The sequence below is a fragment of the Oncorhynchus tshawytscha genome, linkage group LG02 (genome assembly GCF_018296145.1).
Source record: "Oncorhynchus tshawytscha isolate Ot180627B linkage group LG02, Otsh_v2.0, whole genome shotgun sequence".
NCBI classification, from domain to species: domain Eukaryota; kingdom Metazoa; phylum Chordata; class Actinopteri; order Salmoniformes; family Salmonidae; genus Oncorhynchus; species Oncorhynchus tshawytscha.
The window spans coordinates 38,726,995-38,751,490 of NC_056430.1; the positions used below are offsets into that span (position 1 = coordinate 38,726,995).

The window sequence follows — 24,496 nt, forward strand, 5'->3', positions numbered from 1 at the left end:
GTTGAGGGAGAGGTTGTCCTTCCACCACACTGTCTGGTCTCTGACCTCCCTATAGGCTGTCTTGTTGGTGATCAGGCCTACCACTTGTCATTGGCAAACTTAATGGTGTTGGAGTCGTGCCTGGCCGTGCAGTCATGAGTGAACAGAAAGTGCAGGAGGAGACTGAGCACACACCCGAGGGGCCCCTGTGTTGAGGATCAGTGTGGCAGATGTGTTACTTACCTTTTTCCACCTGGGGGCAGCCCATCAAAGTCTAGGATCCAGTTGCAGAGGGAGGTGTTTAACCCCAGGCTCCTTAGCTTAGTGGTGAGCTTTGAGGACACTATGATGTTAAAAGCTTAGGTGTCGTCAATGTATAGCTTTCTCATAGGTGTTCCTTTTGTTCAGGTGTGAAAGGACAGTGTGGAGGGCAACAGAGATTACATCATCTGTGGATCTGTTGGGGCGGTATGCAAATTGGAGTGGTCTAGGGTTTCTGGGATAATGGTGTTGTGAGCCATGACCTGCCTTTCAAAGCACTTCATGGCTACAGATGTGAGCGCTACAGGTCGGTAGTCATTTAGGTAGGTTACCTTGGTGTTCTTGGGCACAGGGACTACAGTGGTCTGCTTGAAACATGTTGGTATTAGACTAGACAGGGAGAGGTTAAATGTCAGTGAAAACAATTGCCAGTTGGTCAGCGCATGCTCGGAGTACACGTCCTGGTAATCTGTCTGGCCCTGCGGCCTTGTGAATGTTGACCTGTTTAAAGGTCTTACATCAGCTGCGAAAAGCGTGATCACACAGTCGTCTGGAACAGCTGATGCTCTCATGCATGTTTCAGTGTTACTTGCCTCGACGCGAGCGTAGAAGTAATTTAGCTCATCTGGTATGCTTGTGTCAATGTACCGTTCTCGGCTGTTTTTCACTTTATTAGTCTAATAGTTTGCAAGCCCTGCCACTACCGACGAGCGTCTAAGCCGGTGTAGTATGATTCGATCTTCAGAGTTCTTATAGGGTTCCGGGTTACAGCCCCGCTCCTTGAACGTGGCAGCTCTACTGTTTAGCTCAGTGCGGATGTCTGTAACCCATGGCTTCTGGTTGGTATGTTGATAGTCACTGTGTGGATGATGTCATTGATGAAGCCAGTGACTGAAGTGGTGTACTCTTCAATGCCATCAGAAGAATCCCGCAAAACATTCTTGTAGCTTAGCATCTGCGTCATCTGACCACTTTTATTCACTGGTGCTTCCTGCTTGAATTTTTGCTTGTAAGCAGGAATCGTGAGGATAGAATTATGGTCAGATTTTCCAAATGGAGGGAGAGGTTTGTACGTGTCTCTGTGTGGAGTAAAGGTGGTCTAGTTTTCCCTCCTATGGTTGCACATTTAACATGCTTGTAGAAATGAGGTAAAATGGATTTGTTTCCCTGCATTAAAGTCCCTGGCCACTAGGAGCGCTGCCTCTGGATGAGCATTTTCCTGTTTGCTTATGGCCATATGCAGCTCATTGAGTGCAGTCTTAGTGCCAGCCTTAGTTTGGTATGTAGACGGCTACGAAAAATACAGAAACTCTAGGTAGATAGTGTGGTCTACAATTTATCATGAGATGCTCTACCTCAGGCGAGCAAAACCTCAAGACTTCCTTAGATATTGTGCACCAGGTGGTGTTTACAAATATACATAGACCGTATCTTACCAGAGGCTGCTGTTCTGTCCTGCCGATACAGTCTATAACCCGCCAGCTGTATGTTATTTGTGTCATCGTTCAGCCACGACTCTGTGAAATATAAGATATTCGTTTTTAATGTCCAGTTGGTAGAATATACATGCTTTTAGTTCTCCATTTTATTATCGGTCCTCCTTTTCCTGTAGTACCAATGGCAAAGGCAGATTAGCCACTCGTCAGCCAGATTCTCAAGGCAGCCCTATCTCCTTCCGAGAAACATGAGTCTCTTTCTCCTGCAATTGATGAGGATGAGGGCCTGTTCTGGTGTCTGGAGTAAATCCCTCTTCGGAATCATTAAAGACATTATTTGCACAGCTCAAGGTGATTGATGATTGATGGTGTCCAGAAGCTCTTTTCGGTCATAAGAGATGGTAGCAGCAACATTATGTACAAAATAAGTTTAAACATTGTGAAAAAACTAACAAAATTGCACTGTTGGCAGCCTTGCCATCCCGAGCTGTGCAAAGGTGAGGTTTTAGTGTTGCATTACACACGTTTGAAGAGCAGACTACTGTACTATTAGATAATGCTCACGCAGTTAAACGTTTATTTGCATGTTACACACATTTTTTTTTTATTACAGACCATTTTATAAACCAAATTTAAAATCTTTGATGCTTGATTGACACATCTACCAACATGGGTAGATTATGGCCAAAAACGGTAGTGTGAAGATAGGCTAAACCTGCTTCTCCAATAAAAATCCCCGATCACACTTGTAGGCGATGGAATGGCGACGTTGGCTAGCTAAACTAGAAACACGTCATCGGGTCCGGTCGTCTCGCGCCGAACTGCGCATGTGCTTGTTATATCAAAGGCAATCCTTCGGTAAAGTTTTTGTTGAAAATGAAAACGTGTCAGTTTGTCACTTTCACGAGGTTGGAATAGTAACATGTTTCACTAAAGAAATTGGCTCGAATCTAGGTTGCGCCTTTAGATTGAGAGAATTAACAAGTCAAAAAAATAATTGTTCGCTTATCAAACACTTTCGCAAGCATTGCAGGAAGTCATGCCATGTTACGCCTCTGGGTTTAGAATTCCAGCCAATCCCCTTTGTAGGCCTGTTCATCTCTCAACCTTCACCAATCAAACTCAGTAGGGGCATGGTCAATGAGGTATGAGATTTTTAGCAGTACAGTAGGATAATATTTATATACCAAGACAAACCCCTCACATCCATGTCCCTACTGTCCGCTTGCAGGTGTTCCCCGAAGCTCTTGCATTCAACAAAGGTAAAGCCGTTATTTAAAGGAGATTCTATATAATATATATATTTTAATTTATTATTAACAATAAATCAATACATAAAGCACATGAGGGAACATAAGCATACATAGATTACAAACAATGGACAATCGAGCTAGAGGGTACAATATCACGTTACAATTACACAAGGGACATACATATACTTACAATTTTAACAGCTTTTTTGTTAGTAGAGCATTTAACCGTCTTAAAATAAGGTTCAATTTATTTTTGTAGGGTACGAAAATGTGGTTTTCTGTTTGTAAATTTACATTTGTGTATATGAAATTTGGCCAAAAGAAAAATGAAATTAATCACAAAAATGTTTCAGCTTATTTCTACTGTATGTAAAGAATCCAAACAGTACATCTCTCCACAATAGTGTAAAATATTCATAAATGTGTTCAATTCTAAACCTACTGATGTCTTGCCACAGTTTTCTTACATACATACAATGCCAAAAAAAGATGCAACTTGGAGATGCTATCTACTTGAGGACGCTGCATTGTCCCCATGTCATAGATGGTATGCTAAAAGGTTGGCTAGCCACTTGCCAATCAGAACCAAACGTGAAGCTAGCATTTAGGTAGCACGTTAGCTAAATAATTTAGGCCTTGGCTAACCTTGACGTCTGCTGTATTTAGTTAACGTTAGGCAGCTACACATTTTTATCCGGTAGATTTGTCCTTGAGTTGAAGCACGAGTCTACAAACATAAGGAAGTTATCGAAATATAACATTTTCTCTGTAGCCTTACCTCACTAGAACAAGTTTAGCATTCAGATAACAATCCGAGGTTGGATTTGGCAATTAGCTAGCTGGTTTAGCCAATTAAACAGCCTTTGAGTAAACGACCCTAACTATTGGTAATTGTAACATGTCATGTTATTTTCTTTGTCATTTACATTGTAAACGAGTAACGGCTAGCTAACAAAGTTAACCAGCTAAACTATGTAACCAACTATGCTGACGTTACTATTAAATATTGGTTGTGTCTGTACTAGTACCTACCTATTATTCTGCCAGCTGTGTAGCTAGCTAGTTACCGACTTTGCTAGCCCTAGCTCACCCCCTTTCTCCATTTGAGTTTGTAATGAGATTTGTCCCAGTTTGTCAAATAACATCTAGTTAATACTGTATCGACCTCAAGTGGACCTTCACTACCTTGATATTGTCCCATGGACTCAGGAGCCAGACTCGGAGTCGATCAGAGACCGGCTAGCTGACTTTAGTTGCTGTAGGCTACTGCATGTTTCAGGCAAAGACAAAGTTCCCATCTCTTGCAACGCATTTTCCATTACAACAATGTTAATCTCAAAGCTGGAGGCAAATCACACTGTCTTTGGCTGTAACTCCACTTGAAAAGGTATCCATTGCTTGCAAAGCAAAAGAGGACCAGCCATGATTGAGCTGCTGTGTTCCAACTAATCAAATCAAAATCAAATTTTATTTGTCACATACACATGGTTAGCAGATGTTAATGCGAGTGTAGCGAAATGCTTGTGCTTCTAGTTCCGACAATGCAGTAATAACCAACAAGTAATCTAGCTAACAATTCCAAAACTACTACCTTATACACACAAGTGTAAGGGGATAAAGAATATGTACATAAAGATATGAGTGAGTGATGGTACAGAGCGGCATAGGCAAGATACAGTAGATGGTATTGAGTACAGTATATACATATGAGATGAGTATGTAAACAAAGTGGCATAGTTAAAGTGGCTAGTGATACATGTATTACATAAAGATGCAGTAGATGATATAGAGTACAGTATATACGTATACATATGAGATGAATAATGTAGGGTATGTAAACATTATATTAGGTAGCATTGTTTAAAGTGGCTAGTGATATATTTTACATCATTTCCCATCATTAAAGTGGCTGGAGTTGAGTCAGTGTCAGTGTCAGTGTGTTGGCAGCAGCCACTCAATGTTAGTGGTGGCTGTTTAACAGTCTGATGGCCTTGAGATAGAAGCTGTTTTTCAGTCTCTCGGTCCCAGCTTTGATGCACCTGTACTGACCTGGCCTTCTGGATGATAGCGGGGTGAACAGGCAGTGGCTCGGGTGGTTGTTGTCCTTGATGATCTTTATGGCCTTCCTGTGACATCGGGTGGTGTAGGTGTCCTGGAGGGCAGGTAGTTTGCCCCCGGTGATGCGTTGTGCAGACCTCACTACCCTCTGGAGAGCCTTACGGCTGTGGGCAGAGCAGTTGCCGTACCAGGCGGTGATACAGCCCGACAGGATGCTCTCGATTTTGCATCTGTAGAAGTTTGTGAGTGCTTTTGGTGACAAGCCGAATTTCTTCAGCCTCCTGAGGTTGAAGAGGCGCTGCTGCGCCTTCTTCACGATGCTGTCTGTGTGGGTGGACCAATTCAGTTTGTCTGTGATGTGTACGCCGAGGAACTTAAAACTTACTACCCTCTCCACTACTGTTCCATCAATCATTTGAGTGATGCTACCTACTTTTTCCAATGAGCTTATGTCTTGATAATGTGAAGGCTTCTTTTTTCCAGTTAGGCAAAGATCTACCCTAATCAAAAATAAACGCAACAATTTAAAATATATATATTAATTGAATCTGTTATGATGCCAAACTGCATTCAGGTTAAGACCCTGATGAGGGCGACGAGCATGCAGATGAGCTTCCCTGAGACGTTTTCTGACAGTTTGGGCAGAAATAATTTGGTTGTGCAAACCCAGTTTCATCAGCTGTCTGGGTGGCTGGTCTCGGACGATACCGCAGGTGAAGAAGCCAGATGTGGAGGTCCTGGGCTGGTGTGGTTACACGTTGTCTGCGGTTGTGAGGCAGGATGGACGTACTGTCAAATTCTCTAAAACATTGGTGGCGGTTTATTGTAGAGAAATTAACATTAAATTATCTGGCAACCGCTCTGGTGGACATTCCTGCAGTCAGAATACCAATTGCACACTCCCTCAACTTGAATGTGTGGCATTGTATTGTGGGACACAGAAGCTCATTGCACAAGGTGCACCTGTGTAATTATCATACTGTTTAATCAGCTTCTTGATATGCCACACCTGTCAGGTGGTTCATGGCATTGGAGAAATGCTCGCTAACAGGGATATAAACAAATTGTGCACAATTTGTGAGATATATTTTGTGCGTATGGAAAATTTCAGGGATCTTTTATTTCAGGTTATGAAACATGGGACCACAACTTTAAATGTTGTGTGTTATGTTTTTGTTCAGTGTATTTTTATCTGTCAAGGTCAGATCTGTGGATTCTGACTTGAGTTTCAAAATATTCATTTTTAAGGTTTTACTCTACAGTAGGCTGTGTCCTTATGCCCTTCAACATGGATGATCTTCACTCAGTGCTGTGAGCAAGGAGTCAGTTACAACATTGTTAGAATACCTGTAAATGTATTTGCTACTGCACAAATGTCTATCATTCACAATTGTCTGTTTATTATCCTTTATCGTGGAACTCAAGCTTCAGTCTCTCTTGCAGTGATGAGGTAGGCTAGGTCATCGTAAGGGGATACTTTGCAGCGCATTGTGGCTTGCTGATGTTTTAAAGTGAGGACTAAAGCCCCTCTGAATAGTTGAAACTTGATGCCTTTCTATGCTGACTTTCTGTCCATGTAACATGTCAGACACTCAACCTTGTTTGACTGATTGCCTCTCTCCTGACACAGTCCTCCTTGTGCCTTTCAGAATGTAGCATGTCTCATAGTGTTTTCCAGAAACGCCACAACATCAACAGTAAGAACTCTGGCTGGACCTCCTTCATTTTTCAATTTGATTTAGGCTACACATATGATTTTTACCTCGCAATGCTGTCATTTTGAACTAATAATAATATCTATTTTATATACCACTTTTCAGTCGCTTTAAAAACAAAATAAATAAAACAATTTAACAACAAATGTAGGGATCTGGTGGTTCTTGGGCAATGGTCCTAGATGATAGGCAGTTCAGAAAGATAGTATCTTGAGGAGGGAGCGTAAATGGTACAGCCAGGCAGGGTGGTAGAAACATCTGACACAGGCTACGGAGCTCTTCATTGGGCACTTTGTCCTCTTCGATAGTACTGAAATGTTGCACCCACCTGGGTGATGCTCCGGTGACTGTAAAAGCGCCAGTAAGAGCACCACACCACAGCATTGGTCTAGAAAAAGCCCCCTACAAAGTGAGCCTCTGCATCCCCTCCCACTGCAATCCACTTCCCTTCTAGGAACTGGGGCAGGGGGCCAACAATCTGATGCTGTTGATCTGGTGTTGCTGCATCATTCAAATAATTTTAGCTAGCTAGCTAGGCAAGCCAAATATTAATTAACTAGCCATAATTAGTCCTGCAAACTGGGTGGCCCTAATTAAAGAGAGCTGTTGTTTTTTTAAACTTACGTCGTCTTTCTAAATGTGATTTATTTTTTAAACATTTTTTTTTGTAGAACCTGAGAGATGTGCTCTCGAATCTCGTTCCTAAAGAACAGAGTAGGATTAAGAACTTCAAAACGCAGTATGGCAAGACCAACATCGGCTCGATCTCTGTGGATATGGTAATTTCAGCTCATCTGTCATTTGTAAATGTTCTAGTACCCTTTTCAGTGTCAGTTGTAGTGTGAAATATGGCACCGCTGTGGATATTAAGAATGCCTAAGCAGAATTGTGTGTGTATGCGCCATTGTCTTTACAGATATACGGTGGGATAAGAGGTATGAAGGGCCTGGTGTATGAAACCTCAGTGCTGGATGAAGATGAGGTGAGTTGGTCTATGACGGGCAAGAGGTTTGAATGCAAAGTATCAGGTAGGGGGATAGATTGGGCATTTTTGTCTCTTTACTATTTCTTGTTGGTATCTTAGATGGCTTAATTTTGCCTAGATAATAGATGAGATTGTTTAAACAGTCTAGACAATGAAAAAAAGAGCGGCATGCCCTCTTATTTTCTAAAGAGAAGTCCCATATCTGAGGCTGTGCTGAAGAGAATAGCTTTGAAACCGATTGATTTCCATGCTTGCTCAGCACTCCCCTGAGAGAAATGGCAGTATGCAAATGTTGTGGATAGTACTGAATGAAATGGAACTAAATCAACACCCTCCTGTGTCTGATGCTTGAAGCTAGACAACTACCTACTTAAATAGTGAATTGAGATTCTAAATTGTTTTCTTTGGGGAGCTTTGTTTTTCAAGTCCCACCATATTCATCAGCTTATATTAGCTGAGAATAAGAAGGGTGTAATTTTTCAGCCAGTTCAGCATCACTTATGGAGATTGGCTTAACTCATAACACTCATGTGACATGGAGCCTATGTAATATCAATATGGGGAGTGGGATCAAAGGTATTTCATTAAGACTTATGGTAGAATTATGTAGATACCTAGTTATGGTAACTATTACTACTAAATAGCTTTTATGGGTCTCTTAAAAAAATAAAAGGGAATTTGTTTCTGTGGCTACAGCATTCCGGAGTGCCAGCAAATGTTGCCCAAGGCTCCAGGATGTGCCGAGCCCCTGCCCGAAGGTCTGTTCTGGCTGCTGGTGACAGGCCAGGTGCCCACAGAGGAACAGGTGAGTGTTAGCTTGGTAACGCATTATGGAGAGAGCGTATGGCACAGCAGCTTAGCAGTAGGTCTAGGTAGCATCTTAATTTATGATACAACAATAATGGTACAGAACACAGATAACATGTACATATTCAATGAAAAGGGTTGACCCATAAACCACAACATAAAGCTTTACAACAGACGATAACTTTTTGAAATGATTGAATATTAAAACATACAATCTACCTGCAGTAAAGCCGCTCAACATTTACATTACATTCAGTCACCTAGCCGACTCCCATCCAGAGCGACCCACAGGAGCAACCAGGGTCAAGGGCACGTGGACAGATCTCCCACCAAGTCAAATCGGGGACCAGATGATAGCTTTTGATCCTGTTTATCTGTGGGAGCAGGTTTGCTTCTATTTTTGTTTAATGACATCAGATGATAATTTGCATAGAAAACTATATTCAGTGGCCCTCTTTGTGATTGTAAGGCCTTAAACCATTACGTTTGGTGTGAATAGTTTGACCAATTACCCTATTGCTGATTCTGTGTATTGTATTTGTCCCCAGGTGAACTGGCTGTCCAAGGAGTGGGCCAAGCGTGCAGCTCTTCCCTCCCATGTGGTCACCATGCTGGATAACTTCCCCACCAACCTCCACCCCATGTCTCAGTTCAGCGCCACCATCACAGCTCTGAACAGCGAGAGCAGCTTCGCCCAGGCCTACTCCGAGGGAGTGAACAAAGCCAAGTACTGGTGGGAGGTGAGCTCAGGAAACATACATTGAAGAATGTTGAATGGCACATGCCATTGTGGGACATCATGTTGCTCAGTAGGATGAAATGAAGTAAAAGTTTTAATCAACTGAATGCGTCCCAGTTGTAATACGATCTATTGAAAGAGTGATTTTGTCCGAATAGAAAATTGTTTCTTCTCTCAGTTTGTCTATGAAGACTCCATGGATCTTATCGCTAAGCTGCCTTGCGTGGCGGCCAAGATTTACCGCAACCTTTACCGCGAGGGAAGCAGCATCGGTGCCATTGACTTCAGTCTGGACTGGTCCCACAACTTTACCAACATGTTGGGCTACAGGGACGCCACGTTCACCGAGCTCATGTACCTCTACCTCACCATTCACAGGTCAGTTTTATAGAGAATGCTACTTCATTCATTATGATGTAGTTTATCGTCCATTAGTCTGCACCTTGTTAACGTTTGGGTGTGCATATTCAGCTCCTGCTCCGTCATTGCATCAGTGCAGTTATGTGGTTGCATTACTCATTCATTCACACACTTCCCTTTCTCCTTTGCTACAGTGACCATGAGGGTGGTAACGTGAGTGCCCACACCAGCCGAGTGCCCTGTCTGACCCCTACCTCTCCTTCAGCGCAGCTATGAACGGTCTGGCTGGACCCCTTCATGGATTGGCTAACCAGGTGTGTACGGGTGCTAATGTCCAAGTTAACATCCAACCTACTACTGCTGATAATACAGTGATTTAAAGCAATGCTCATCCTAATTGCTTAGAAATAGCACATTTTCTGTTATTGTTAACATAATGGCGAGATGGGAAAAATATGAAACTATAACAGCAGTCGTGGTAATTGCGAATGAGAGCAGTGATTTGACTAGGTTGGAGTGAGCCCCTGCCTGGCCTCTGACCTGCTCCCCTTGTAGGAGGTGCTGGTGTGGCTGACAGCATTGCAGAAGGAGATGGGAGGAGAAGTGTCTGACAAGGCCATGAGAGACTACATCTGGAACACCCTCAAGTCTGGAAGGGTGAGTGGACTGGTCAGGAGGGCGGGCCAAGTTGGGTCAATGAGGGGGATGAGTCAACGACAGGAAACCCAAGGGATACTTTTCCATCTCTACGTAAAAGTGAAGTGAACAGGTGCACAAAATAAAAGACACATTTACATTTGAGGAATAAGCTGCAAGGGAAATGATATGTAACCTTAGAAAGAGATTCAACCTACCTTTTTGGCCTTCTGTTTGTGTTCGCAGGTGGTTCCAGGCTACGGCCACGCTGTCCTGAGGAAGACAGACCCCAGGTACACCTACCAGCAGGAGTTTGCCTTCAAGCACTTGCCCGATGACCCCATGTTCAAGCTGGTGCACCAACTCTACAAGATCGTGCCCAATGTGCTGCTGGAGCAGGGCAAGGCCAAGAACCCCTGGCCCAACATGGACGCCCACAGTGGAGTGCTTCTGCAGGTGTGCAGGAGGTTAGGACAAACCTATTGGAGTACACTTCCAACTGATTGGGAGGGACACAGGGTGACGGTTACAAGAAAGGCCTCCACCCTCTCTTGAAGGGGTGAAGAAAAACGTACAATGTCAAATTTCAGCTTATTTTGTTCCAGCCTAGTGAACTGTCAAAGCCATAAAAAAAATATATACAGTGGGGCGAAAAAGTATTTAGTCAGCCACCAATTGTGCAAGTTCTCCTACTTAAAAAGATGAGAGAGGCCTGTAATTTACATCATAGGTACACTTCAACTATGACACAAAATTTGATTTAAAAATAAAAAAGAATTTATTTGCAAATTATGGTGGAAAGTAAGTATTTGGTCAATAACAAAAGTTTCTCAATACTTTGTTATATACCCTTTGTTGGCAATGACAGAGGTCAAACGTTTTCTGTAAGTCTTCACAAGGTTTTCACACACTGTTGCTGGTATTTTGGCCCATTCCTCCATGCAGATCTCCTCTAGAGCAGTGATGTTTTGGGGCTGTTGCTGGGCAACACGGACTTTCAACTCCCTCCAAAGATTTTCTATGGGGTTGAGATCTGGAGACTGGCTAGGCCACTCCAGGACCTTGAAATGCTTCTTACGAAGCCACTCCTTCGTTGCCCGGGCGGTGTGTTTGGGATCATTGTCATGCTGAAAGACCCAGCCACGTTTCATCTTCAATGCCCTTGCTGATGGAAGGAGGTTTTCACTCAAAATCTCACGATACATGGCCCCATTCATTCTTTCCTTTACACGGATCAGTCGTCCTGGTCCCTTTGCAGAAAAACAGCCCCCAAAGCATGATGTTTCCACCCCCATGCTTCACAGTAGGTATGGTGTTCTTTGGATGCAACTCAGCATTCTTTGTCCTCCAAACACGACGAGTTGAGTTTTTACCAAAAAGTTATATTTTGGTTTCATCTGACCATATGACATTCTCCCAATCTTCTTCTGGATCATCCAAATGCTCTCTAGCAAACTTCATACGGGCCTGGACATGTACTGGCTTAAGCAGGGGGACACGTCTGGCACTGCAGAATTTGAGTCCCTGGCGGTGTAGTGTGTTACTGATGGTAGGCTTTGTTACTTTGGTCCCAGCTTTCTGCAGCTCATTCACTTGGTCCCCCCGTGTGGTTCTGGGATTTTTGCTCACCATTCTTGTGATAATTTTGACCCCACGGGGTGAGATCTTGCGTGGAGCCCCAGATTGAGGGAGATTATCAGTGGTCTTGTATGTCTTCCATTTCCTAATAATTGCTCCCACAGTTGATTTCTTCAAACCAAGCTGCTTACCTATTGCAGATTCAGTCTTCCCAGCCTGGTGCAGGTCTACAATTTTGTTTCTGGTGTCCTTTGACAGCTCTTTGGTCTTGGCCATAGTGGAGTTTGGAGTGTGACTCTTTGAGGTTGTGGACAGGTGTCTTTTATACTGTTAACAAGTTCAATCAGGTGTCATTAATACAGGTAACGAGTGGAGGACAGAGGAGCCTCTTAAAGAAGACATTGCAGGTCTGTGAGAGCCAGATCTTGCTTGTTTGTAGGTGACCAAATACTTATTTTCCACCATAATTTGAAAATGAATTAATTAAAAATCCTACAATGTGATTTTCTGGATTTTTTTTTTCTCACTTCCACAAGTGGCTGACCAAAAGAACTCAAAATCATGTCAATTTTTCAGTTGGAGAATCTGGGGCACTTGCATTGTCAGACGGAATTTTCCAAAATAACGAAAGAAAAGACAACACTCCATGGCAGGCAAGGTCCTTCTGTAATATAACCACAGAAGAATATGTACAGTATGTAAATGACCAGGGTCTGTAGGTTCGTAAAAGTATACTGCTGCCCCTTTCATCAATGATTGACGCACACCACTATAAATCAAGGCCAAGTTCACTTATTACACCATTTTTTTTGCCAGTGTTCGCCAAACCCATTGCACTTCTGGTAAACGGAATACTATGCAGGTTGCTTTGTACAGTGCTTCACAAATAGCTCTGTTCTATTGGGAAGGGAGGTTGTTTTGAAAAGTGATCAGGGTAAGAAGACAGCACCGTTTTCCATTTTATTTTAAATCTACCTGAGATGAAAGGGTTGATTTAAAAAAATAATGTTTTATTATATTGTGTTATATCACACTTGGGGGTAATCTTTCTTGTAGAGTTTTTCTTCAAGACCCGAGGGCAACTTAAAAGCATCAATGGAACATTTCCTTCGAGTCAGAAAAATGAATGTAATTCGAGAGCTGGCAAGCAATGACTAAATAGTACGCGTGACCCGTTAATATTGGTGTCTCAATCGATGTACTGTTAGAATGTTTTGTAAATGTTTGTTTTAGAAAGTCTGCTGGTTTTACTACATCCAACTGTAATGTCTCATCTTGCTCATGACGCAAGTATACATCTGAAACACCATACCAACTAATCATTAAATAAGAATTTGTTCAAATGACTTGCCTATTTAAAGGTTAAATTAAAAAAACGAAGAAATTGTGTTCAACTGGATTGTTATTAAGGTACAGATTTGCTTGGTTTAGTTTTAAGGTTGCTCTCAGGTCTAGTGGGTGGGGAGAGGGCTTGTTTGTAATGGTCTGTTTCAATGCCGACCATATCCAATACACTCTAATTGGGCACAACACCGACAGTACCCCCTGGCTATTCATTTAATTTGTTTTCAAACAGCCCCCCCTCACACTGTCTACTGTCCCCTGTAGTGTATTTCCCAAATAGTACATATGTATTTTAGACGTATTTAAAGTTTGTCCTGTCCCTGTATTTGATCCTGTTCTAACCAAGTATTTTGTTATTCTGGTATAAAGATAAATATATCTTACGTGAGATCATTGTGAAGTGGAGAAATCTGAACTTTATTATCTAGCAGAGCTGGATATGGGAGAGAAAATGGAAAACAATTTGAAATAAAAGGCAAATGTTAACAATTACTGTTCTCTCGAATTCTGTTTTTTTTATTGCTGTCTGTTTATGGAGATGTGGTTGTTGCAAAATCTTTACCTGAATGCATTTACATTACCACAGAACAGTCATGTTATTCTGTGCCGGCTGTGTATGATACGTATGTGTTGGCTGGAGTTGAGGACATTGCAGTTATTAATAGTGTACCAGACACGTCTCCACAGCACTCAGGTTTCTGCTTCCCTTTGGCCTGGTCAAGACGTCATATGCATGTGGTACGGAGACTGGATTCCAAATAAACAACATCAGAGTGCTTTGGTCAGAAAATACAAAATTGCTATGTGTTGCAACTGATTTGAACTGTGGCTTCAAATGATCAATTGGCTGACAATCGATACGCTTTCTCCTAATTTGCCAAGCACTCCTGTGACAACCTGAAATGTCCTGATATTGACAGAAGAGTTGTACTTTAGTTTATTGGCTTTTGTTTTAAAGTCTAAAATACATACATAAACGGGGTGGTAATGGCTGGCAGGACCTTAAGAGCCCTGATTCCCACCAACAGAATCACCCCTTTTCAACATCTCCAGCACAACCCCAACCTGTGAAAATGGGAGTGTTTATGTTTTGAGGTAAAAGATGTCTTCCTCGAAGTGTAGGCAATACCTACTCATAATTGGTTAAAATCACAATGCACACTGATGTCATTGTAAACTTTTTCAAAACACAAACATGCTGTTTTCACATTTGTTGGGGTGGTGCTGGAGATTAATATGACGTTAAAATCTAAAATGTCCCTTTACCCCAAAATAAACATTAAGGCAAATCAGGGGAATGTTATAGGAAAGCTATATAAATCTCCCTTTCAATGGTGGTGGGGTTATGATATGGGCAGGCAAAAGCTACAGACAAGGAACACAATTGCAGTTTATTGATGGAAATTTGAATGCACAGAGAGAGTGTGATGAGATCCTGAGCCCTATTGTGAGGTCAATTTTTTTAAGCTATCTGACCAACAGATGCATATCTGTAATCCCAGTCGTGAAATCTATAGATTAGGGCATAGTGAATTTATTTCAATGAACTGATTTACTTATATACACACACTCAGTTAAATTGTTGTGTTTATATTTTTACATAGATTTAATGTGTGGACATGATTCAAACCAGTTAAAACATCTTATGAAAATCAAATGGGTGTGACATGGTAATTTTGACCACCCAAAATATATTATGTTCAGTTATCTTATGAGTCCCAGTTAACTAGCTGAAGTATTTACTGGATTGGTAAAAAGAATCTTGAAAGCCTGACAATTCATTACACTTTACAAAATATGGAATTTGCTTCAGTAAATATCAGGCTCTGCAGCAAATTGGCAATAAATAGGAGAATGGCCTAAGAATCCAGTACATACGGAGGACGGACCCAGTCTGAAATGATGCTCTTCTCACATGCAAGTGGTTGCTGTGTTGTTCAAGCAGTCAAGCTGGAGATCCATTCCCCACTTCAACCGTGTCCAACAACAGTCATCTATCTAATGGTCGTCCACAAAATGCAATGGGTTGAAAGTGGAGAAAACGTGTGAATTTCCCATATATGTACAAGCACATGGAGGCTCACGTTTGGTTCACCTCATGGAACATGAGTTCTCTGGGTATTTTAGTCTCTGGGCCGTACTTGATGCAAGCTCGGCCCTCGAAGGCAACAACCATTTGCTTCACGACCTCATCAAAGAAGACCGTCGCTAACTGCGAGTGTAGCAAAGAGCGAAACTCAAAAGATATCTGCAAGACAATAAGCATAGGTGGAAAATTGTTGAGGTTCTGTTCATAATCATGTTTCCCCAATAGATTATTAGGTCATTAAACCTGCAATTATAATGTCTGTTTAATCAGAAGTTCATACCACTATAATATTCAAAGTATTAAATAGTTTGTTGCATATAGGGCTGTGGCGGTCACAAAATTTAGTCAGCCGGTGATTGTCAAAGCAAATAACTGTCGGCCTCACAGTAATTGAATGTTAATGAACACATTTAGCATCTCCTGGATTCCACATAGCCTACAAGCCACTGATGTAGACATTTGAAACATCTACATTTTAAAAAGTCTAATAAATCCATGTAATATAGCCTACACCTTCACAATAAATCCATTATTTATTTTAGACAGGTCTAAAGAAGCATGATATGAAGAAAATGTAGTTTATTTCAGAAGAAAATAATAGCATACTCTGAGTTGCCCTTATGTTAGGGCCTGATCTGGCTGTGGGCTACACTAGTTCATTTAGCAGACCAGATTTGCTTATAATTCTGTGGCTTTATTTTATAGTATGAAGAATAGAATTGAACATAAATGTTTTCTCAAAACAATGGAGTGCGCACATGCGGCTATTCTGTGTTGAGCGGTTAACAAAGAAATAGGTATTGCTACATGCTTAATTTAGAGTTATTAATGTAACTTAAGTTCTACAAACATTGGGCTATATGTTTTGATTTTTAATACATAGTAAGGCTGCATGAGAATGATGATTTGAAAAAAAGTAACTTGAAAGGCATGTGCTCTGCGTTGTTTTTTTTGCGCAGGCTGTACACACTTCAACATCCTTTCATTCACAATTTGACAAGCACTTGATAATGACTTGAATTTCACGGCGGTATTCCCCTTTGTGGCCATAATGCACCCTCAAAAAATCCGTGCCTTTTCCAGGCCGGAATGATGCGTTGTGCCCTTCTCCCTGAGTGTGCTGTGCAATCCGAAGCGCCTCTCACTCACGTGATTGGGTCTTTCTCACAGGCTACAAGTGAAGACAGACACATCGGGGACATAACTGCGCACATCCTTATCCAATTCCGAGGTGCATATTTGTTCACATTTACTTTTCGTCAGCCAACAAGATGAGTAGGCCTAATGAACAGCAAAAACATGTCAATCTACTATCCCCCATAGTACAAAAGTTGACCTATTCTATTCTGTGTGAGAAATAAATATTCCAAACATAGTCTGGGACAGTTGTGGGATGCGATAGATCCCAAATTAATACAGCCACTAGAATATTTAAAACCACATTTAAAAAAATGCAATGTGGCTGACGCAACAGATCAGAACGTTTAGCTTAAAATGGTAAACTATTAGGCTATTTTTTTTCAAATTATAAAGCACAGCAATGTACAAATAGGATAAGCGTGAATGTTCCATTAGCAGGAAAACACCATTATCAAAAGTGACCGCAAATGCAATAATGCATGTAATGCTTTTATTATAAAGGTGCATTTTTATGGTGAAAATTATCTTCCCCAAACTTGAAAGTCACGCGCTGCTTTTATATGCCAGTTAGGCTCCACAACCCTTGTAAAGCGGTTTAATGTGCTTAATTTTAAGTTATTTGGCCACTTTCGTTCTGATACACACCTTCAGGTAGCCTAGTTGTTAGAGTGTTGGGCCAGTAACCGAAAGGTTGCTGGATCGAATCCCAAGCTGACAAAAATCTGTCGTTCTGCCCCTGAGCAAGGCAGTTAACCCACTGTTCCCTGGGCACCGAACACGTGGATGTAGATTATGGCAGCCCCCCGCACCTCTCTGATTCAGAGTTGGGTTAAATGCGGAAGACACGTTTCAGTTGAATGCATTCAGTTGTACAACTGGCTAGGTATCCCCCTTTCCCTTTCTAAAACATATAGGCCTATGGGCTAGGCTACATGAGGTGTGCGACTAGGATTAGAAAAAGTCGCAAAAAAAGGCATAATTTCTTATGCTGAGCATCATTCACAAGTGATAGGCTAATATTGTCACCCATCAGACTATTCTTGATTCAATCTTGTCTTTACATATACTAAATCATGTGTGACATTTTTGTTTTGATTTAGAATGGACCATTATCATGCACCTTTATCAAAACAGGAGCAAGTGGAAAAATACATGTCACCTATGCACTTAAATAGCGAATGGAGGATGCTTTCCCCCGTGGTTTATTTGCATGCCAGCCAGGTAGGCTATACTCTTGTTGTAAATATAAGCAATCTGCTTAATATTAGGAAAGTTGAGAAATAAATATAGTAGGCCTAGCCTACAGAAAGCTGATGGGATCCCCTTTTTATTCGTGGCCATCACTCTGTTTTCTCCCGCAATTGCATAGCCTATTGAAATGTTGAGCAACATGAGCTCATGGGCTCTCATGAAGTGTTTGATTAGATTTTTGAACACATTTGCATGAATGTCAGAGTGATTAAAGGGACAATAGAGAGCTGAGTACCAGGCAGTAAGCAAGTTTGGTAGACTACTAATGACCAGCAGAAACATCAGAGCTTGAAGAAGCCTAATTACCGTGACTAAACAGTCATGTGGAATTTGACTGCCTTCATGGCTCAGGACCACCAATGTGGCGGTAATACGGTCACCGCAACAGCCCTAGCTGCATAGCAATAGTATTGCATGGTGCGACAAGGAAACACTTACAGAGAAATCAACAGTACAGGTTCTGGGATAACCAGGTATTCCAGGGCTGAAACGCCATATTGTCTCCAAGTGGTTGAACAGTTTACCATCTGTGCATACAGCCTACGGGAAAGGGGAAGTGCCAGTAAAATGAGATGCAGTGCATGTTATTATTGGTGAATAAATGTTAAAGAATAACTTTAAAGCACTGCAGAACAATAGACTTATAAGATCATGGAGTTGATTGAGCTTACGAACCTTGACTAGATGAGGGCGCACATTGGTGATCATGGAGGTGTATCTCTCGACTATAGGGGGGAAACCCACTTCTAGTTTGGCTTTAGCATGGCTGGCTCTCTGCATGATGAACTGAGATTTCTTACACCACGGAACAAAGTGCTTATAATCGTCCACGTTGGCCACCACATCATACATCTCCTGCATCGAGTAACTACAAAGAAAGAAAAGGGGGAAATAGTATTCTTAGCATATTTGCATGAGACCATACTTTGCTGATATGACGATACAGCTAGTCTTCACACTGAATAATGATGCAATGCGCTTGATTTGATGTTAGTATATTTGCCATTTACATGAATCTGTTGTTCAGGGACAGTAGTAGGCTCTTATCAAAGTTCACAGATAGAAAACGCTAAGTATGTGGCCCTTGCCATGTGTTTTCTCAATATTGTTATGGGATACAGTACATTTCATAGAACTAGAGCACAAGGGGATGCTTTGATTAAAGGCCTAGTGCAGTCAAAAACATGATTTCCTGTGTTTTACATTTCCACATTGAGGTTGGAATAAAACAGAAAATTATAATAATACCATTTTAGTCTAAGAGCTGTTTGAAAAGACAACCTGAAATTTCAGTTCGTTTTGGTGCGATGGAGTTTTGGCCTGCCTGGTGACATCACGAAAATGGTTGCAATGGACCTTTAAATGAATCAGCATTTAGCCATGTCCACTGAAGCAGAAGCACAGATGCAATGTCTACATTACCCAATGATTCTTCGTTCTGAATACTGTTTCCTCTTGTTAGCCAGACTAAGGAAGGTTCTGCTGGGGGGAATGATAGTTGTCCTCCTGTCCAAATGGATAAGAATCCTGGGGTTTCTGGTCATAAGGATGCCACAAGATGTCACATATCTGTTGGTCCAAGAATGATCAGTCACAGACTTGCAAAACACCACTTTAAAACACGGCTTCATTGCATTCTAATAAACCCCATCCATAAGACCCTTGTTATACAATGTTACCAGTTGAAACCCAACAGACACCCAAATTACCGTAAAACGTTAATTAAACGCTTGTCTCAAATAGCCTCCTGTCCCTTTTAATAGCCGGGCAACTTAACACATTTCTGCAAATAAACACTGGTTTTAAATAAATGCCGTGTCTAAATGAATAGTTAACGAGGTAACCATGAATTGTTTCATGTTTGATTTTCTACATTGAATAATTCAGTAATGACTCGAAAGAATGATGGCAAGCATCTATTAATATCACCAGTAAAAAAACTTCTAGCCATTTTGGGGCGGAAGGTAGCCTAGTCGGGCAAGGTCAAAATCTGTCATTCTAGGGGCCGTATTTGTAAATAAGAATTTGTTCTTAACCGACATGCCTAGTTAAATAAAGGTTAAATCATTTAAAAAAAAATAGGCTGCTAACAGCTGAGAACTGCTAGCTAACTGGCAAGCACAAAAACAAACTACTTCGTGACTACAGACCCCTAGAAAACCTACGATCGTTTTCTAGTGGCGAAAGTAAGAACTGCCCAAAATGCACAAAGGATAATAATTATTGTTAAGAGCTTTTTTTTTTTTTTTTAATAGACAAACGTGGCACCGTGTGTACATGATAACACTGTGCAGGAAATGAATAAATGTATTCAATTGCTGGAAGTGAATGCTGGAATTAAATGTTTAACTATGCAAATTAATAAAAGCTGTACGCATTAAGGAAATATAAGCCTGTCTAATAAGCGCCTGTTGTGTTCAGTGATTTAATCAACTAAAGCCCAGGCTATTAATTTTAGTTTCTTGGTGTGTACTTTTTAACCGCACCATCATCACCCCTACCCCACTCGCTTACCTGATTGGCTGTTTAATCCGTATTCTTGGCCCCAACACTGTATTCAACCGGTTTTTGCCAAATGCAGACACATCTCGCAAATCACTGAATGTCCGTATGCCTATAGGCAATCGAAGGGTGGTCACAGTCGCCAACCCAGCCATTTGTTATTTTATGAGACAGTGACTGGCAACAACAATCTAACCTAGCAAATTACCTAACCTAGCTAGCTCACGCTACACAGCCAAGCTATGAGATGGTCGCTACTAGAAAGCTAACTGGCTGATGCTATACACATTTACGTATAATTAGTAACTTTAATTCAGAATGTAAAATGTCTTAACTAGTTAAATAAGTAGTTTGTAACAGGACAATGTTAGCTAGCTAACGGTAACTAGCCAGGTAGCCACAAGTTAACGTTAGCTACCTAACTAACATTTCCGAAATGTCATTTATCGCTTTCTAGCCTCAATCGAATAAACTGCCATAACTGTTTAGCAAGCTAGCTATATAACGTTTCGTCTGCCATCTTCTTCCTTTATTATTACTTTATATGGACAGGTCAACTGGTGGCAAGTAGGATCTATTATATTGAAAAGATAGTCGTTTGACCCCTCTAACAATGGAAATACATGTCCGCAAAGGCGGAAGGAAGGTGGGAACATACGCGCGTGAACAAGAAACACAACTCTTATATAACATTGTCGGAATGCCATGCGCGTCCACTTTTATATCGGTACTTCGTAAAAACCTAAACATTACGAAACTTATGTTCGATCAAATAAGCTTCACGTCGTAAATTCGCAATTACATTTTTTGTTAACCAAGTTCGAGACTCATAGACCTCCATGCCAAAAATCCCCACTTGGTCTACTTATCAATGTATTCTCGCGCTGACATATTTTGGGCGCGGAGTTGATCCTCTCGCTTCGGCTTTTCCTCTTTGCTGATAGTAACGTAACGTTATTCTGCGTTCATAACCAGGTGTGAAGGTGGGACTACATGACTGGGAAAAATATTCTTGAACTCTCCTCCAGTTGGTAATAGAGATAAATAGCAATGGGGTCTTTTTGTAAGAACCAGCAATTGTTCGTTGGAGAAAGCCTATGAGGAAAGTTAATGGCTTTTTGTAGAGTTTTTGGATAATCCCCGAAAATAAGGTTAGTAGTAAACACAGGTTTAGGAGATCTTATATGTTTATGTGCTTTATTACAGATTACAATTTTAGGACTCATCACTGCATTCTCTACCAGAACGTTTTTTGGCCGTCTTTGATGTCACTTAGGTTGATACATTGCTATGTTTTCATATATAAAGCACTTTTACATCATTACTAAACTGTAGACATTCAAGTTACCACACCAGTCTTGGGGATGGCTAAATCTACAAATGAATTTGGTCTCTACTGAGTTAGGTAAATCAGCTTTTAGTTTCATTGCACTTTATTTGTGGAACAACCTTCAAAATGTTCTTAAATTTTATGTTCTGTGCCTCTAGGGCAATACAGGAAGCTGATTGAGGACCTTATTACTGATTGTGTTTGTTTTTTATGACCATGTTTTTCTTTCTGCTTGCATTTTGTATTTATATTTTGCTGTGTCTCTATTTTCTCAAATTGATGTAATTCAGGGCTCATCTGTGAAAGACACATTGGTCTTAGTATGACTCCCTAACAAGGTAAAACAAAAAAGTTTTGTTCTATGAGATTTTCTTCATCACTTAACATTTTTTTGTGAATTTTGAAGAATTTATGTATTTATAAAAAATACATTTATAGAAGTTGTGTAAACCTCAGACCTTATTTTCTGTGTTTATTCCAAAGCCTATTTTCCCCATGGGGATGGCTTAATGAACCAAAGGTAACTTATTTCAGGGTTTTAGGACTACAAGCTGGCGAGCTCTATTACTAGTAGGAAACTTGTCTATCATTCCTGAGATCTGACTTCTCCCACATGCTGACCTCTGACGTCACCTACTAAGGAAATTACATTGACTTCTATATCAGATGGTGTCAGAGGAATGCCCAAAAAATTGCCAAAGACTCCAGCCACCCAAGCCATAGACTGTTCACTTTGCTACTGTACTGCAAACACTACCGGAGCATCGGCTCTCGGACCAACAGGCTCCGAGACAGCTTCTGCTCCAAGTCATAAGACTGCTAAATAGTCTATTGATGGTACCCAAACTATCGACACTGACTCTATCTTGCGCTGACCTTACGTACACTCACTAGACTTTATATACACACTCACTCACACACACTATGCTGTCACTCCTACACAAATCCCTCACACATTCAAACACTCAGACACACACACACACAAGCATACACAATTTTACATTAATCATTTGCTGCTGCAACTCTGTTCTTTATTTTACTCGTATCATTATCTATCTGGATGCCTGGTCACTATACCCTGCCTGATCACCTCGTACCTTTGCACATTGATGTGGTACTCCCTTTATATAGCTCCATTCTTGTGTATTTTATTTATGTCATTCCTCTTGTGTTAGTTACTATTTTATTTATTATTATTTTTTAAACTCTGCATCTTTGGGAAAGGTTCGTAGGCAAGCATTTAATTGTAAAGTCTACACCAATTGTATTCAGCTCATGTAATAAATACATTTCTATTTGATTGATAACAGCATTTTCTACAGTTAAATGCAACGAAAAAAAAGAAAAAAGAAAAGCAATCAATGAATGTGTTTTGAACACTGTAATTTGTTTAAAAGCATAATATCTGCACTTTCATTTTTATGGTTCACGCAGCTTGTTGGACATTAGCAAATCCGCGTTTCTTAACGCGTTCAAAGCACCTGAATGTATCCAACTGGTATTTACGACGTCACAATTTTACCCCTTGGTTATGAATGCAGCATTCGATTCTTCTGAAATGTCATCGTGACTAGATTAGGCCACTCCCACTTAAATTAGGTAAATAGCTGCTAATCACGTGACTTATTAGTAATTTATTTTGGCAATGAATGTATTTATCACAATAATCAGGCTTCCATCCAACCCTTTTATGCTGATAAAGTACATGTCGGATAAAACATGTAATGACAGGCCTCATGGAAACAGACCATTCTCTGGTAAACTTTCCAAATGTCGACAAAACAAAGTGCGCTAGACAAGGTGGGATCGTTTTGTGTAGGTAAAAATAATTATGCGAGAAATGTTGGTGGAAACGCTTTTATGCACAAATGGTGATATAATAACCATCATATAGGTGCGATGACATGTTGTGTGGTCCTCCTTCCCACTACAACTCGTCGGGAAAGCATGCAGTTTATTAGGCTACAGATTAAATACATTAGATATGATTAACTTCACAGGGTTGAAAGTGCAAGGTGATGCGCCATTCCAGTAAATATCGAGGGTTTTATTCTGGTAACGTGATCTTCGACACTTAGCTGCTGTTTGACATATACAAATGATCTCGCTCTTTTGTCCATACTAATCTCATCGTGTAGGCTATATGTGAGCTCTAGCAAACAGCACGCACATACACTTTTGTATTTGCTGTTGGCAAGAGAGCACCTGTCAATAGCAGAATGGACACACTCAGTATAGTTGAAAATGCGATTGAAACCGCAAACGTTTTTTTTTTTATGTGCGCTATGCAGAGCCTTTTATCGACAAGTCAATTTGACGCAAACATCTCTGGTGGGAAAATGTGCGTATTGTTTGTATGTGTAACGGATGTGAAACGGGGTATGGGCGAGGGGACGGTCTAAAGTTATACTGTTACATATGCATATTTTAGAATATTTTCATGAAAATCTGTCGCAAATTAGATGGAAAAATAGCAAGGTTGACAAAACTACAAAAGATTGTAAAAAAAAAAAAATGCATGTTCTCAACAAAAATTAGATACAGCTACCCAACACACAACTAGTCCAGGTAGTTTTCTTGGAGAAGACCGATATAGAAGGGTATAACATTCATTGCAGACATATTTTTTTGTGACATAGTTACGATATTACTATACTAAAGGAATAATCTGGTGAATCATTACATTTATGGATAGATGTTGGTACACTATTCAAAGTGACCACTGTATGTCGCTGCTGCACTAGCTAGCTTTACCAACTGCAACCGTTCAGAAACGCACACTTGTGTCTATCAGAGCAATAACAACGGCGAGCAAACACGCCACAGAACAAACCCTTCCCCGAATAATTGCCCCTATAACACATATCGCAGTTACATCTCCACCCGATCCTAATGAAGAAGCTTCGGCCTGACTGACTGGGAGATGGGAGTACAAAACATAACAGACCAGGTGGGTAATGCAAATTAACGTTAGCTAGCTAAAACATTCCTTTTTGAAACCGTTGCTTCCTTTATCACTATTTCCTCATGAGG

The 24,496-nt window shown here is 40.8% G+C and overlaps 2 protein-coding genes and 1 pseudogene across 2 annotated transcripts in view; 2 read left to right on the forward strand and 1 right to left on the reverse strand.

Moving 5' to 3' along the window:
- Positions 1–2,837: 2,837 nt before the first annotated feature.
- Positions 2,838–10,958, forward strand: LOC112216017 (annotated as a pseudogene).
- A 1,496-nt stretch (positions 10,959–12,454) lies between these two features.
- LOC112216012 (coenzyme Q-binding protein COQ10 homolog B, mitochondrial) lies at positions 12,455–21,018 on the reverse strand. Its single transcript, XM_024375574.2, has 5 exons — positions 20,146–21,018; positions 19,054–19,200; positions 18,307–18,499; positions 18,070–18,171; positions 12,455–15,399 (listed from the first exon to the last, which is right to left on the reverse strand). The coding sequence occupies exons 1-5, from the start codon at positions 20,286–20,288 to the stop codon at positions 15,232–15,234; spliced, it is 753 nt and encodes a 250-aa protein (XP_024231342.1). The 5' UTR covers positions 20,289–21,018; the 3' UTR covers positions 12,455–15,231.
- A 3,219-nt stretch (positions 21,019–24,237) lies between these two features.
- The window catches only part of LOC112215957 (serine/threonine-protein phosphatase 6 regulatory ankyrin repeat subunit C), a 34,927-nt gene continuing 34,668 nt past the window's right edge, over positions 24,238–24,496 (forward strand). Inside the window, exon 1 of the mRNA XM_024375491.2 lies at positions 24,238–24,413. Coding sequence (XP_024231259.1) covers positions 24,387–24,413 — 27 coding nt within the window. The 5' untranslated portion in view covers positions 24,238–24,386. The remainder of the gene's footprint in view (positions 24,414–24,496) is intronic.

Excerpts from the sequence above, each read along its gene's own strand:
- LOC112216012 (XM_024375574.2), bottom strand. The coding sequence starts at position 20,288 with ATGGCTGGGTTGGCGACTGTGACCACCCTTCGATTGCCTATAGGCATA. Across the intron at positions 19,201-20,145 it reads CGGATTAAACAGCCAATCAG|ATATGTGACATCTTGTGGCA; the intron begins GTAAGCGAGTGG and ends TTGGACCAACAG. Across the intron at positions 15,400-18,069 it reads CCTGTACTGTTGATTTCTCT|ATATCTTTTGAGTTTCGCTC; the intron begins GTAAGTGTTTCC and ends ATTGTCTTGCAG.